The sequence below is a fragment of the Stigmatopora nigra genome, chromosome 11, assembly GCF_051989575.1.
Source record: "Stigmatopora nigra isolate UIUO_SnigA chromosome 11, RoL_Snig_1.1, whole genome shotgun sequence".
Taxonomy (NCBI): domain Eukaryota; kingdom Metazoa; phylum Chordata; class Actinopteri; order Syngnathiformes; family Syngnathidae; genus Stigmatopora; species Stigmatopora nigra.
Window position 1 is genome coordinate 5,835,673 of NC_135518.1, and position 17,525 is coordinate 5,853,197.

General features: G+C 37.8%; 1 protein-coding gene across 5 annotated transcripts in view; it reads left to right on the forward strand.

Annotated features, from left to right (window-relative positions):
* epha3 (eph receptor A3) overlaps nucleotides 1-17,525 on the forward strand; it is a 70,328-nt gene that overhangs the window by 46,562 nt on the left and 6,241 nt on the right. For 3 of the 5 annotated variants that reach the window (XM_077727392.1, XM_077727387.1, XM_077727393.1), the window contains 9 exons: nucleotides 4,329-4,491; nucleotides 4,700-4,805; nucleotides 5,086-5,150; nucleotides 6,315-6,440; nucleotides 8,299-8,484; nucleotides 11,971-12,032; nucleotides 13,130-13,339; nucleotides 15,372-15,521; nucleotides 15,640-15,833. In XM_077727392.1, coding sequence (XP_077583518.1) covers nucleotides 4,329-4,491; nucleotides 4,700-4,805; nucleotides 5,086-5,150; nucleotides 6,315-6,440; nucleotides 8,299-8,484; nucleotides 11,971-12,032; nucleotides 13,130-13,339; nucleotides 15,372-15,521; nucleotides 15,640-15,833 — 1,262 coding nt within the window. The remainder of the gene's footprint in view (nucleotides 1-4,328; nucleotides 4,492-4,699; nucleotides 4,806-5,085; nucleotides 5,151-6,314; nucleotides 6,441-8,298; nucleotides 8,485-11,970; nucleotides 12,033-13,129; nucleotides 13,340-15,371; nucleotides 15,522-15,639; nucleotides 15,834-17,525) is intronic. The other 2 variants (XM_077727391.1, XM_077727390.1) reach the window with 2 other exon arrangements.

Genomic DNA, 17,525 nt, shown 5'->3' on the forward strand with positions numbered 1-17,525 from the left:
GGGCTTTCAAACACCTGCGTAGAAAAACTAACTAGTAAGCTTCTTGGGTATCTGAGAAAAGGGGATGAAGGTTAAATGTAATAAGAAAATAGAGGGAAGTAAGATTATACCCTAATGTAAAGGATTAATACACATTTAAATGATTCTTGTGTTTCCGAAAATTGCATGATGTTATCGAGGATATCCAATTAAAATCGGCCACAAAGTTCTTGAACATCCCCACCTGCTTTTGCTACCACTGAACCTTGTCTCATCTTATCTTTCATATGTTTATCTTTGCTTTTCACTGCAGCTCGGTTATATCGCTCCCCATTACTTATTCCTACCTTTTTTTCTATGTTTCATGTTCTGCCTCTCATCTTGTCCTCCCTACTCCTTAATGGACTTTTATGCTTTATGGCAGACTGTAAACGGGGCTGTTCATTCCTCTGTAAGGGAAATTAGCACAGAACGAATTATGCTGTCTTTCAGCACCAATGCTGCTCCATAGCTGACATTTGATGGTGAAATTAGCCGTTGACGCGAGCTTAGTCACTCGAGCAGATTCACTGTGTGAGGGCAGTGTGTGTATGTGTGTGAGCAAGAGTAAAGGAATAAAATGCGTGTGTTCCCAGATCACAGTTTGCTTCAGTGCCAACCCTGGCCCCTAATCTCTTGATTAGTAGGCAGACAGAAGCAGTCTCCTCTCTAAACTCCGTTCCCTGCTCAGCCACCCTTACCTAAGATGCTAATACACGGCTGGAAGACAGCAAGGGGAAAAGTTAATGACTGATACTGTGTTTTTTTTCATTCACACACTCTTGCATGCGCCCCACTAAACCACAAAATGCTAATTCATTACCAGATGATGTAGAAATGAAAATGGGTCTTTTTAATATTGTATAGTACTGGGCCTTTGCATAAATTCTTGTTAGTAACATCTAGGGAAACGTAAGGACAAGCAAACAAATGTTAACACATTCGCCAGGATTCTCCATTGTAGCCAAGATTTTCCATTGTAGCCAAGTTTTTAAACTTCATAAAAAGGTATTCTACTTTGCAGATCGGCAAACAAGGACACCCAAATTTCCTTTGAACTATTTGTAACTTAATCAACCACTTTTCATAAATAAACAAATGTTATTGGTGTTAAAAATACATTCATATTGTAGTTCCAGACATGATTATATGATGCACAAATTTAATAGGAGACAGGATGGTAAAAAAAGTGACATAAATAAAAAACAAAGCAGCAGTGGCAAGAATAACTTGGTGGTATTAGCCAAAATAAGGAGGCCGACCCATAAAAAGATGTTTTCTGGGTGGCAGCACATGTTGCTGGGAAACCTGGAAGTGCTTTTCAGCATTAATGGTACTTTCACAGATGTGCAAGTTACCCAAGGTGCCACGAGCACTAAGACACTTAATGTATCATCAAAGATTTTCGGCTTCAAGCTGGCGGAAATCTGGATGTCCTTTTCCTCTTTGCCTGGAGGACACAATTGTCTATGATGTTCAAAAGGAGTGTGGAATGAAGACTCATTACACTTCAGCACATTCAATGATAGTCTCTACTACTGTGATGGATCACTCTTGAAATAGTTTAATCGTTCTCTTTTAAGCAGATGCATTTTATCAGAGATAAAGCTTTTACCAGACTTTTGAAAAGAATACCCCAAAGATGCAGCTTGTGTAGCATGGGCCTAAAGAGAATGTTTAATCATACTATTGAGGAGGATTTAAGCCAAAAAATGGTTATACTTTTTTTACAATCTTTGGTGCGAAAAAAATAACAATGGTGCAGTGGTTCGCTCGTCTGACTTTGGTGCAGGCGAGCGTGGGATCGATTTCCGCTCGGTGGAGGTATGATTCTTAGTGTGAATTGTTGTCTGTCTCTCTTTGTGTTCTACGGCTGACTGACGACCAGTCTAGGATGTAATCTGCCTTTCACCCAAAGTCAGCTCGGATAGACTCCAGCAACCCTTAGTAAAATGCACGGTTTGGATTATGATTGAAAAATAACAATATTTATTTTTTTTGTCATATTTGGCATGGGCCACATTGAAGATAGGGTTTTACTTTGGTGGACTTTTGATGATGGCCAGCCCATGTAATTATTTAACTATTTTGGCTGCAATTGACGACACTAGATATCCAAAACATCTTGCCTTTGCTCTTGTGTACATGTGTGTGTGTGATTGTCATATATTTTGATATCCTACATAGTATACTTATTCATTAATTTTCTGTAACACCAACTTAACAAAAGTCAGATTTAAATTAAACAAGAGGAACACAGTACATAGTCATCTATTTTTTAAAAATCAGCAAATACTATTCTCAGATTATTTTTGACTGAGCAAATGCTCTAATTTTATTTTAGCGAAAAACCTGAAATCAATGCAATTATTTTACTTTTGCTACCCAAAATAATTTGGTGGGCTTTTTAAGCCCAAAAAAAGCCTGTTTGATACTTTAACCTGCATCATTTTAACTATTGGTATAATAGCTTTAAATATTAAGATATACACTCTATGATTTGTTGCTGTTATTTATTTATTTTTCTGGTCACTTCTTGAATGGGTTATCCATGCAATCTCTAGAGCACAGTCTTTCACATGCATAAGTTTCATGTGTTTATTTGGTTATACATGGAAGGAATCCTGTTTAGCATTTTTGTGTGCATGTTTATGCAGGCAATAATTTGCTTCAGCTTTGTTTGGATTGCCAATGCGGCAATTCAGCTAGGGCAGTATTCTACATAGTGCTTTGGTGAGAGGCACCCACGGATACCCCATAATCAAAGAACTCTGCATTGCTATGCTTTGCGCCTTTACACACAGGTCATCTTACCACACCTGTGTGTGATTTTAAAAGGATCCCATGCTGGCCTGACCATTGAATGGTGACAAGCCGCGAGTCGATTTATAGTCGCAATGAAGAGTTATCCTGATGCAGGCCTGGTGTATCAGTTACCTCCTCACACACATACCAGTTTAAAAAGCTTTGTGCACTATAAAACTCTAATCCTCCCATTACTGTGCGTGAAGTCCTTTCATATTTGACTGTGCCATTCACTAAGAAAGCCTGTAAACAAACCACAATGTTAAAAGAGGATTCAGCTTTGTCTTGACACGATTTGAAGTTTTATGGGATGGCTATATAGTTGAGAAATACAAGGCTAATTTTCAGGATTGTTAAATTAATCCCTGAGTGGTTGTTAACCTTGCTTTATCTCTGTAGTTCATCATCCGATACTATTTTTTTTTTAGTAATATTGGTCTTATCCACAGTTTCAAGATGAGACCAGGAGGCAAAGGTGGAGAAATGTGACATAAGATCATGTAGTAATTCCTCTAAATGGCATATTAATGGGGCTTGGTGAGGGGCTGTGATACATTTAAAATGGAAAGGTCAATTTAGTGATAACGACAGTGAAATAAATGAGAACAACTTTAAGATCTTCTCAGCAAAACCAAAAATAATATACAATAATTATATTTGTGCATGACTAACTATCCTAAACTACTGTTTCCAGAAGTGTAGTAAAAGTATCACTCTTTTTTTACTGGTATTTATAAGAAATAATTATCAAATACAAACCAGTGGTATTTAAACCTTCAGGTAATATTAGTTTTTAAACAAGTGCAACTTTTATATTTTTCAAGACAAGTGCAACTTTTATATTTTTCAAGACAAGTGCAGTTTATTTCATATTTTTAAATGTTAAATATTGTGTCTAATGTTAAATATTACCTTTAGTATCATTTTATTCAAAATATTTGCTCCTGTAACCCTATAAAGGGCACATTCATTGTTTTGGGGTACAAGTTAAAGAAAATCTTGACTTGTTATATTTTTTTTCCACTTTCCTTCATTTATTTTCCATACGGCTTATCCTCTCAATGGTCAATTTTTTTTACATTGTTAAAAAAAAGTAGTGATTCTTTGATAGGAAAAGTCCTAACAAGTTGAAAATAAGAAGCCTGCCCCTCCATTTAATCGACATGTTAATATACAAGTCATTCTATGTTATCATCTAAAATTGTCACTGAATCGGAATAAATTTAAAGTATGATTTTCATCTTTCAATCAAGATTCCACATCTGGTTGCAAGGTGAAAGCTCAGTGTTCTTGCATTGCTTTATCAGCCGTGATCAGCAGGAGTGAAGCTGTAAAATATAGAGGCCATAATTCATCAGATAAAGGAAAGCTGTCAAAATGTCTGCATTGTTTGGGTGTGTGCACTGATGGCCGTCCACACTCTCAGATGACACACTGCACATGTTGTATTCATTAATATTTACACCCAAGGGTATGTCTTTAATTTCTGTCTTTCTGTCTGTTAGGAGGAGCAGGAGACCAGCTACACAATTCTTCGGGCTCGGGGTTGTAATGTGACTCTGAATGGTCTCAAGCCCAACACTGCTTACCTGCTGCAGATCAGAGCCCGCACAGCAGCTGGTTATGGAGCCAGCAGCCCTAGTTTTCAGTTTGAGACAAGTCCTGACTGTAAGTGGTGACCATAATGGAAAAAGCATGGCCTGAGACAGTGGGACCATTCTTTGTAGATGTATATATAGTATGTATGTGTGGATATATATAGTATGTATGGGTGTAATATGTATATACATTTACTTATTTTTTTATTCTTTGCATTGTACTTTGTGTTTTCTGGGAACAAAGCGTTCATTACAATATTGTTGTTTGCCTCTTTCAGCAGCCTTCTCCATCTCCAGTGAGAGTAGCCAAGTTGTTTTAATCGCCATTTCCTCTGCAGTGGCTATCATCCTGCTCACTGTCCTGCTTTACGTCTTGATTGGCAGGTCTGTCCATTTGCCTTCTCTTTATCTACATTTTTTTCTCGCACAATGGGATTGTAGTTATTTTTGAACAATGTATTGAGTCTTATAACTTCTTGATAAAGCTATTTCTAATCGTAGGTTTAGCAGTTTTTCCCACAGTCCGTAAAGGGTTGGGATTTTACACTCGCACACGCTTCTTGACACACACACACACACATGCATACACACTCGACAGAGGACCAATGGGTGAAGCCTTATTAGCGTGGCACAGCTTCTGACCTTTTTCTATTTGGTTTGGCAGGTTTTGTTGCCACAGCAAATCCAAACATCCTGATGAGAAAAGACTCCACTTTGGCAACGGCCATCGTAAGTACTGTTTTTCTTCTCCAATCTTTCCTGTCTCCGCTTTCGGTTCACTGAACTCCAATTAGCTGGTCGCGTTATAAATTGCTTGAATGTTTCATTTCTGTAGATGTTTCTCTCTCAAATATTTTCACACTTCTAAACAAACAATCATTTGATGGGAAAAAAAATACCAAAGCTTGAACAGAAGATACTGTGTTTCTCAAAAAACGTTGGAAGGCTGTTGTTGTGTTTCCTTAATTTCAGTGTTACTAATGGTAATATTGCCACATTACTGTGTGGTAAATACATAAAAATGGTTTCTTTTTAGAGCAACTGTAATTAAGCTAACTCTTGTCTGGCTCCATCAATGGGACCCAATGAGTTAAGTAGTATTGCCACAGGCTGCAGCACTGAAAAATACTTCAATTGTAATGTTTGCTTTTTCCTTCGTATGTTGTAACCTTTAACCTTCACAGGTAAACGCCTCCAAACTACCCAAGACAGTAGCAGGAACTGGACTCATGAATTATTTATATGGGTCAAGTTATGACCTTAAACAATCCAATAGGGAAGTCCAATTAAATAGACAGTTTTATTTTCTTTCTTGACATTTTTAGAAGTCTTAAAGCAACACTCGCTTGCATTTTGGTTCTAGTTAAAGTGCTTAAATTTCATCTGAAAGAAAACAACTGGGCGCTGAGGTAATGCTGAATTTATTAGGAAGGTTTTGCAATGCGCAAAACTGGCAATTATCTGTCATCTCTTTCCTCTTTCTCCTTCACTGAAGCCAAGCTGACAAAATGTAACAAAAATGAACAGCCACAAAGCATTATTTGCATCTGGAGTTTCCCTAAAATTCGTTTTTTTGTTTTTATACTTGGACATGTACCATTCTTATAATCATCTTAAAACATCTGTAAGGCTGTTTTAACATGTGTTACATGTATTAACTGGCTTCTGCAAAATATCCACACGTATCTTGACATGTTAGAAGCCCACTGAGACAAAAAGATGAGATCATTATGAAAGTTGGGAGCATCTCATTATTTTTTTGGGGGAGAAGGGGGTATTTTGATTAAAGCACAGTGCTTCAATGAGTTATTGTTTAGACATTGTGAGTATTTATTCAACAAGTGACATCTCTTGAATGGCCTTGTGCTGGGGGCCTGTTCTTTCCTGTTCTAGTGCGTCTGCCAGGTATTAAGACCTACGTTGATCCCCACACTTATGAGGACCCAAGCCAAGCGGTGCATGAGTTTGCCAAGGAACTGGATGCATCTTGCATAGCCATTGATAAAGTGGTGGGAGCCGGTAAGAATCAACAGATTAAAATAAAACTGCCAAATTGAAAAAGTGTATACACTGCATACTATACTACCTCTTCCTTCCTATAAATGGCAATACATTCACTACCAAATAAATGTTTGTATTTAAAGACAGAAAATGTGTTTTAAAATGTTTCAGGGCTGCAGTAGCCTAATATGCCCCCTTTGATTTATGACGATAACCTATAATAAAACTAACTTACCCTATACTATTTTATTCCTCAAAATTGTATTATATGTTCATTTGTTAACAATTATTTAGTGCTTGATAAAGAATTTACGCTATGGATTACCATAGTTTACTGTAAATCATGAGCCCCTTACTACATATAACTTTTAATTCAATTTTTATTATAGACTAGTTAAAAGGGTGCACTAATTTACACGTTGCTTTAAAATGTGTTCAACACATTAATACATTGCATTGATGTGTTTTGCAACAGAATTGAGTTATTCTAATTGTCTGTATATCTAAAATGAGAGACTATCACTTTTAAATTCTAAGTCAGGTCAACCAGACTATGATCTACAAAGTAGTGTTTGTGTGTTAAAAAACAGAACATATTTTTGTGTGTGGATGTGTGTGTGTGTGTTTTGACATGGGACTTTCACTTCAAAGTCAGATACCCAGCTCAACTTAAAACAGGAAGTGAATGAGTGTCCCTAATCAAGCCTTATTAAAATGAGATCTCCACTCTCTGGGGGTGACCACAAAAAGAGCTCCTTTACCCTGTCTGGTCTGCTCACTCCTGGACGGACCAGTGCAGGAAAGACCAGGCATGATGTTGGTATTTAGACAGGTTGTAATTATTTCAGCCTAAATTCTTCCAGACCCCGTTGCTTCACGTCCAGATTTTGACCCGTGCTCTGTGTTCCATAGTTGCTCTTGGAAATTATAGTGTGGGCCAGAGGAAGCGAGAGATCTACGAATGTCTCAACTCTGACATCACTATGCACTCCATATGCATATACATTGTCGAGCACACATTCTTGATCCGCTTGTCTAAAGCTCGGCCAAATCCCTGTAGCCAGCTGCGGCATTGATGGTTGCATTTCAGGCATGCAGTCTGTCTGCACCACTTACTGTTTATTGTGCAAAACTAACACACTGGCACAGGATGAAGTAAACATGTGCATATCCCCTCACCAGCAAGGAAATCTAATCAAGGCATGTTGAGTCACCTTGCATCCAGTTGTACTAACACACAATATAGGCTGTGTCAATAACTGGATTTAGTCTTTTTATTTGTATTAATCAAGATGTAGATTAGATCATTACCCAATTGTCAGTTCTTACCTCAACCTAAGCATTATTAGATTAGTCTAAGGAAGGAGTGTCAGTATTTTTTTTAATCTAGATTTTTGTTCTTATTAGTTTTTCATTAGTTTTCATGTAGTTGACTTCATTAAAAAAACGGTACATTTTCCTTTTCTTTAATTCTTGCATTTAAAAACTGCATTTTTTGAAATATATATTTTAATTGAAAACATTTAAAAAATACTGGGTAAATAAGTGAATAATGTCTGATTCATGGAGTCCTCAATTGTTCTTTGTACACTTAAGTTTTATTTTAAATGCAAATTTCGTCAAAAAATTAAATAAAAAAACATGAAGATTAAGCACATGTTTCACTATCCTGGGTGGGCCATACAAAATAATGTAACAGACCCGAATTGGCGAGTTTTGCAACTGTGATCTAATAACTCTATCTCAGACCACATGTATCTAATGAACACACATTGTTGGTTTAATCACGACTCTCACAATAGAATGATGTCAACAAGCAAAGTGCAATGTGTCATACCTGTGAAATGTTTTTAAACTGAATTGGTTTGACCTTTAGGTGAGTTTGGTGAGGTGTGCAGCGGTCGCCTGAAGCTTCCCAGTAAAAAGGAGATATGTGTGGCTATCAAGACTCTAAAAGGTGGATATACAGACAAACAGAGGCGGGACTTCCTTGCTGAGGCATCAATCATGGGACAGTTTGACCACCCCAACATCATCAGGCTGGAAGGTGTAGTGACCCGCAGTAAGTAAAAAGTATTCAGTAGTAAAGTATATAAAAATGTTTTCATGTTACATTTATTAATGCAGTAGAAAAATCCTTTATATATGATTTGTATCCACATTTCACAACAGATCCATTGTCTCTAGAGTCTTTTTACCGATTTTGATCTGAAAACATCTTTGACAAATGGCCCTAAAGTGGCTGACACGTTAGTAAAAATCACAGCAGTGTTATCGAGTTGCTGTGGTGTAAATCTCTGCAGATCAATGTACTCTGATCAAAGCTGTGTCCTTAGCAGGCATAAATCCATATCTCTTGCTTGCTCCCCTATGGGTCTTCTTATAGGACTATCATTGGTGCACAGAAGGAGTCCTTAAAAAGAAATGGCTTCAAGAGAAAAAAAATAATAATGAGTCTGAACTTTGTCGCTGAGAAACATGCCTGGCCTTCAATCTTTCCCCGAGGCACCGGCCTTGTTAAGAAACACTGGAATAGTCACTAAAACACCAAGAGCCTCTCATCACTTAATTGTCCTCAATTTTTGCTTTCCCTTGCTTAATCTCCCTCATTCTAATTCTCTTATCTCATGTGATCTCACTGTCTAACTTGTTTAAAAACCCAATTTTTAATTCATTTCAGGTGGGTAGTTTGACTTTGCTGAACATACTTTTCATCCCCTCAAGTCAATGTCTTAACCTAAAAAGAAACATGCAAATTTGTATAATATTTGAAACAAGACGAAGGAGCTGGTTTTCGGATCTGCTAAATTCTTTCACTGCCAATGAGAGTAAAATATTTCAAATTATAATAGTTGAGCTAGGATGAATGGTAATGAATGATACTGTTTCATTGCCATCGATGATGGATAGTCAATCCTATTTGACTGGGCACCTGGGAGTTATCGAACGGTTGCTGCCAGATCTCCCTGTCAAAATTTTGTGTGTTATCACCAATATTGGCCACTACTGAGTTAATGAGGGTAATCCATTGTTGCATGACGTTAGACGATTTAGTTAGCCAGTATGTGTGTACTTACTTTGGTTGCCAGGTTTACAATAGAAGTATTTGTCTTTTGATATTCTTTTCAAAGCAAATACATTTTGCAAATTCTATCACCTGTCATGGCCATTGTAGTTGCCTCACTGGCCAATCACAGTGACAAGGCTGGTCTTACATTGCAATTGCTCCTCCTTTTCCGCTGTGTCGCTGAGAAAAATGTGAGTAAGCGACATAAAAAAGCTTTAACTAGCGGTGAAAGGAGTGGGTTGTTTTTATGCTTGCAGCAGCACAAACTTCCTATTATAAATGAGTCCACTTCAACCTGTGTGCAGAATTTTCAAAATGGTTCTATAATAACATTTTACTCATTGGGTACCATTCACGAAGCTAGTCATTCAATTCATTTGAACTAGAAGTGGATGAATGAACAAATGTTTGTCCAGTGCCTTCTTTGGCAGTAAAACAAGGACATTCATACCTCCAAGTTTAAATGAGTTGGATGTCTGGACACTGAATAAAAATTGCAAATGTACCCATTTATATAGAAGTCGTTTATTTTACCTTTGCGTTTTCATGGCCAATGAGTGTCCATGCATGTGTGTACTAGAGTGAACATTTGGAGGGATCACCAGACCATATGTTCATGGGTTGCAGCAGCCCGGATGCAAGGCACAATTTTGGGGTTATTTGCTCTGCACCTATCACACAAGTGCACACCCCTGCCGGTGATTTATTAAACTGCTCCTGTTAATTCGTAATCCTGAGACTTTCACACTTCATTTACCTCGCTGTTTTTGGGTGATCCACAGGCTGCATATTTTCAAAGACACTCATGTGCATGTTTGATAATCATGCACACACACACAAAACAAAGGGGCTGTAGGACCTTTATCTTTGCTGCCAATGCGAACAGAGAAAAAGGGTGGAAACGAAGAGGCTTGAAGACACAAGGGAGAAACCTGGATAGATGCGTGTTCCACTTAGATTACTATAAAGTTGTCGTCTATTAAACTCAATCGGCCATGTTGAAGGAGTTAAAGCACAGATACATAAACTACGATTATGAAAGTAAGCTTTGTGAGGTTTTTGAGAAAAACTATGGCGAATTAGATGATCTAGGGCACAAAATGGAACTAGAGCATTTTTAATCAATGATAATGGAAGTTAATTTAACTTTATCACTTGAACAGGGTTTCATTATTTAGTGATTCTTCAACTCATCATCTTGTTTCAGTGCCAATGACGGAGAAAGATGTCCAATCTATTTGCACTGGATAGTTTGGAATTTATAGATCAGTTTTGAAATAAGATTAACTGCAAAAGTAGTGTGAAGATTATTCATCAATTCATCATCCATACCGTGCATTCCCATAAAGGTTGCGGGGGGCTATCCCAGCTGACTCCGGGCCAGAGGCGGGGGACACCCCAATCTGTGGCCCGCCGGTCGCAGGGCAAAAGGAGACGGACAACCATGCACACCCATACCAAGGGGCAATTTAGAGTTCCTAATCAGCCTACCATGCATTTTTTTTGGAATGCCTTTCGGATATGCTCTAGCATCTTGTGTTTAATTTTTTTCCCAACCGTTTCAAGGATGCGTGTTATGGAAGATGTATGAATGAATGAGCCAGCCAACTTGTGTGGTTTATATAGTTCAGAATCAAATACTGGATGACATATTCCTCAAATTGTAATTGATATGTATTCAGTTTCAGCCTGCTTTGATTTAATTAAAGCGATCAATCATGACTGGGGAGGTAATATTATTTCTTTCATCGGCGATGATAGATTTGTTAGATTTAGCATGCAGTTCCATCACTGGTGCCACATCCAATCCAGATGTGAGAACAGTTCACACATGATTTGGCAGGGGAGGAGTGGCATATTCATCAGGATAGAATGGAGATGAAGCATATGGCTGATGGCAAGTCAAGAGTGAAGCACTGACAACAAAGCCATCTGGGACACAACAAGTCTTGACATCAAGCCTGTTGATTTAACAATGACTGGTTTAAAAGGTGCATAAAGTGGGGTTTTTCTTCCCCCCTAGAAATAAACCTCATGCTGACTGAAGTATGAAACGAAGTTTTCACTGTTGATTGCTGGCCTTCTGGAGCTATTAAGTTTGGAGAGTAAAACTTGTCTTTATTAGTTTGAATTTGGTTAGAACGGGATTTTAAATTGATCCAAGTCATGGGCCACATCGAGCATACCCTGCCTGTTTTTTGTGATGTGGGAGGAACCTGGATTACCAAGAGAAAATCCACACAAGCCCGGAGAGAACATGCAAACTCCACACAGGGTGGACCCTCGATCTGAGAACTGTGAGGCCGGTACGCTAACCACTCTTCCATCAGGCTGTCCCTTACTTTTTTCAACAGAGGGGGAAAAACGGTGTATCGTCTGAGTTAGCTCATCCTCTATATTTATTGAGGACTACACAAATGATATCTGTTTGGCAAATAAATTGAATTTATATTCTAATATTTTTGAATTTTCTTTTTTTAGGTAAGCCTGTCATGATTGTCACAGAATACATGGAGAATGGCTCACTAGACAGCTTTTTAAGGGTGAGTATCCAATGAATTTTCAGATGTTTCTATTGCAGAGATGGACTCATTTAACATATCAAGATTAGAAAGTGAATAATCACAACAAAGTGTGTCTTAAGCACATACTTTCCGTGGCTTCAAAATGTTTCTTTGTTAAATTACATGCTCATTTTCTGTACTGGTTATCCTGATAATTCAGCTGGCCAATATAAAATAGTTTAAAAAAAATCCCCTCCCTGCTTGATGAATGTGTAATAATTCAAGGGTACACAAACTACAACTACAATATATATATATACATTATTTTACATATATTTATTTTGACCATTTATGTGCTGCTTTAAAAAAAAAAAGCTGATCCGCCCTACTGAAATTAGACAAAGCATGACAGCCAAGTCATAACATTGACATCAAAGCATGCACACTCATGTTTTAGGCCTTTTCTACGTCTGCACTGCATCATAGTTCATCTTGGAGGAGTAGCTGTTTGTTGGCATGTTGCCCAAGGCCTGCACTTCATCTTTATAGATGTGTCGTATGCGCACACACACCAACTCATAGTTTATGCATTATAGCATATGTCTGATTTGAGAAGGCTTTTGAAGTGACAATTCCAGGTGGCCTGGCCACTAACTGCTGCTGTTGAAATGAAATGGTCAAGTCGGGTTTATAAACAAACTAAAACAACAAAGATGATTTTTTTTATACTTGTCTTGAAAATAATGTGATATGAAGACACCACATTTACACTGCCATACACAATATCACTCATATGCGGAAAATTGACTCACTGACTGCTTTACACCATATTCTTCTCCTCGGTAGCAAATAACAAATACCTATGAAATGTATCATAAACATGTTTACCACTTTTACTGGCAGTATAGGCAGCGGCCATTCACTGCCAACCTCTCCCAGTCAAAATGAATTGGATGTCTAGCGTTTGTGGTAGCCAATGAGTTCAATGAAAACTGTACATAGTTATTAATTACGATGTTTTGTTATTATTATTATTTTTAGCTTTTGTGTCATGCAATTAACTTAAAAGGTTACTGTTGTGCTACCTGTAAGAAAAAAAAATGGAGGAAGACATTAATTTCATTGTTTTTTTTCAGAAGCATGATGCCCAGTTCACTGGAATTCAGTTGGTTGGCATGTTGCGTGGCATTGCCTCAGGCATGAAATATCTGTCAGACATGGGCTACGTTCACAGAGACCTCGCTGCCCGAAACATCTTAGTCAACAGCAACCTGGTGTGTAAAGTGTCAGACTTCGGCTTGTCAAGGGTCCTGGAGGATGACCCCGAGGCGGCTTACACCACAAGGGTGAGTTGAAATATACGTGCATTAAAACTTTCTGACAGGAGCTAATAAATGAAGAATTGTTTTACTCTTCGAAGTACTTCATGTAGAATGTAAATTGAAGGTAACGCATAATTTTCATTACATCCATTTAATTATAACACAATTTGAGATGAATAATGTATGCCAAAAAGCAAAGGATTTATTTATATTCATGATGGAACAAAAAACAATATGTGTGCCAATATTTTACTCTTATTCCATCTAAAATACCAGCTGGCCTGGCATGCCGCGGAATTGCAGCTGTGTTATTTTGCATCATGGGATAATTTAGTCTAATTTTTGCAACTAGTCCCTTTTAAATATGCTGCAATTTGCAGACCAAATGATTGCTTGTCAAATAAACAGCCAGGGTGGCATTTGGCTTCCTCTTAGAAATACAGTATAAAACGTGGAATGATAATTGAAAATAAACATACTCATGTTACAGTAACTGACAATGCTTCACACTGGATTGTATTTTTCCTGATTCATCAAGCAAATTATTCAGTACCCTAGTTCATTTTGTTTTCAGTGATCATTTTTCATTTATTATTTTTATCCGTTATCTCTCAAGATACTGCAATCAACTCATTGGTTACCATCACTATCCAATCGAGTGGCAGGTTCCAACTTCAAATTGAACGTCTATAATATCAAATTATCCCATCTCATCTCATTTTCTGAACTGGGGTGCTGGACAGACTTCAGGCCAGAGGCGAGGGGCACCCTGTATCGGTGGCCAGTCGATCACATGGCACAAGTAGACAGACAATCATCCACACTCACACCCATACCCAGGGGTAATTTAGAGTGTCCAATCAGCCTACCATGCATGTCTTTGGGATATGGGACGAAACCGGAGTACCCGGAGAAATCCCAACAATACACAGTTTAAATTGAACAATTAATGATACATTTGACCAATGGAAACTTATCAAATTCATTTAGATGAGTAGTTATTATGTTTGCTTGTATTGGAGTCTTGTCTGGACCTCAAAATCAATTATCAAATATCATAATGCACACAAATGTGCAATTTAGTTTTTCATTATTTTTCTCTTTGTGTCAGATACTTCTCACTGTGATTGCTTTATGCTCCGGGAGTGCCTGTTGTTGTAGAGAAGTGTGTGTGACTGCACACCACCGAGCATGAACTGACTAGACTTGGCTGATGACATGTGTTAGTTTTGGCTGCCATTAGCTTTCCTCCCTTAGCCCCTTGTCCCTCATTTGTCCTGTTTCCCAGCTAAAATGAGAAATGATGTGGACATTACAATAAGAAATGTTAAAGGAAACTTTATATTACATTTCATGAATATGTTATTTTTGAATAATGTTTCCTTCATTTTGTAATCAATACATGGCAACGAGGGGAAATTAATTTATAATGTTCTTTAAAGTTAAACATATGTGACTCAGATGCTTTTGCGATCCACACAGTGGCTTTACCGCAAGGTTTACCTTTAGTGAATATCTACATCACAAGTGTCAAATTTGGTCCTGATCCAGCCCGCTATGATAATTTTGTGTATAGGCCGCGGAAGAAAATCATGGGCATTCTGTCAACATATTACAGACAAAGGGACATCAAGCACTGTCCAATGAGTCAAAATAAGCATACCCTATGAAAAGGTTTTTTTTTAAAAAAGTCCTTATCAAGAAAATTAGACAATGATGTTATTTCAACCCTTTGCAAAATATTTGCGGTTGAGCTTTTTAACTATTTTGAACTGCCGAAATGAGCCCCATGTGGAAAAGCTTGACTGGCCTATACATACGCTTCAATCACCATATTTTGGTAGGACACTTGAAGGCCAAGCACAACATTTTGTATGATTGTGGTAAATCTAGTCCAACTAGACACAATTCAGCTGTAAAAACCTCATGAATTGCATTGTAATTGTTGCCCATTTTAGGTTTTCTTAACTTTTATATTCCAATAATGTTGGCAGTAACTCAATAGAAAAATCTTTATCAGTTTTATTCATCCCCTCACTACTGTTTTTTTTTTCAGGGAGGAAAGATCCCAATCCGGTGGACAGCACCAGAGGCAATTGCTTACAGGAAGTTTACATCATCGAGTGATGCTTGGAGTTATGGCATCGTGCTTTGGGAAGTAATGTCGTATGGGGAACGGCCTTACTGGGAGATGTCCAATCAAGATGTGAGTATATTCATGTTTTTTTTTTACTGACAAAGCAAACAAAATCTACTGGCAAAAGCTTCTACAGTGGTAGTGTCATACTTTGATAAATATTTATTGTTTTAATTCCTGTATAAAGGTAATAAAGGCTGTAGATGAGGGTTACCGCCTTCCCCCACCAATGGACTGCCCTGCTACACTTTACCAGCTGATGCTAGACTGCTGGCAAAAAGAAAGGAACAACCGGCCCAAGTTTGAACAGATAGTCAGCATACTTGATAAACTCATACGCAACCCCAGTAGTCTGAAAATTACTGCCAACACAACATCAAGGTAAGGATAAATGCTGGAATTTAACTCAATCATGTTCATTTAAGTTTAGTGGGATGTTGCAAAGCTCAACACATAGCATCCATACGTTTTTTCTGTTCACTTTTTTTAGGATGCCGTACAGATTTGGCCATTCCAATGTCAGTATTTTCCAAAAATGTACATGTCGCTTTTTCACGATTTGTAGTCTTTGACTACTTGTTCAAACAGTCTATTTTTTTATTTTGTATTATTTGCATATTACACACACCAAAAAGACTGATGTTCAAAATTTCAACAAGGAAATGTGTATAGTGGAACCTATACACATGAATGTTTCTACACATGAAATGTTCAGATTTAAAAAAAACACCTCAATGGTAAAATATTTGTCTCAGAATATGAAAGAACGGAAACAATCAACATTATTTCTAAAAAAGCACAGGGAAAAGTGTAAAGTGTATTTAGACATTAAACTAAATTAGATTCATTATTGCTATTTACAGCCATGTTTCTTTACTCTTTTTACACTGATTCTACATTGTTCTTTTCATGGTACAACCATTCTGTCCTGTAGAGCCATGATGGAAGAGAGCAGTCCTTGTACAATTGTCAGTTTAGGCAGGAAGGAGGGCAGGCGTTGGGGTCTGCAGCAGACGCATGTGGTATTATGGAGATGTCAAATCTCATAACATTGACTAATGATTTCTTAAGAAAGTGAAAATAGGTCCCTTGGAGTTTGCATGTAATTTTCCTGATTGGCTTTTAACACTGGGTGAGCACCGGCTGCCCGACAGAGTCTAGCATGCTGATTTATGGGAAGTTTGTGTGTGTGTACGCTTGTGTGTGTGTGGCAGCAGTTGCGCAGTGGAAGCAGCTGCACTCAACTCTGCACACCTCGTTTGTCACAGAGCTGTCCTGGCTAGCTAATGGAGCAGGACCCCCCCTTCCTCAAACCCAGACCGGAGTCTGGGACTAGAATATAGCATCTGGAGGGTTCAGGGGTGGGACCCAGTCAGAGTTTACTGTCTCTGCATGGGGAGGTTCTGAGGTCAGTGGGTCAAGGTTGGTTGTCAGAGACTAATTATAGGCCAACAACAGTCCAAACAGGGCTGGAGGGCACTGTCCATCATGCCGGCTGTACAGTCACACCAAAGCAGAGATTCCACAATGGCATCATTGAATAATGGATTCTTGTGCTCTACAAATTATGTTAATTAGTGAACCAAACTACTTTGTCAATCTGTGGCTGCTTTCAAGACACTGTATTGTTTGTGCGCATATTTGGAATTTTACATATCAGAAGCCAAATTGTGAATGAAATGTGATGACATTTCTTAACTTCCAAACAACAACAACATTAACAACATTGAAAAAAAATCACTGCACTAAATGCAAACAACTGGAGGGAGTGGAGGGAGCCAATTGATAGAATGGACTAACCAGTATGAATGGAAACAAACCTAGTAAGTTGAAAGACGTGAATGGGATAACATGTTCAAACTAAGTCAACACAATATAGGTCATTGACTGAATAATAAAACATTTTCTGTTAAGGTCTATGGAAAAAAATATCCAATTAATAAATACATTAATGTTTCTTTGGTAAGGCATTGTCAACATCCATTTCAATTATACCATATAATATTAATCAAATATTTAGCATACCAATATTGCATGCACGAGTGAAATAAAATCAAAATGTCACACCTGGAG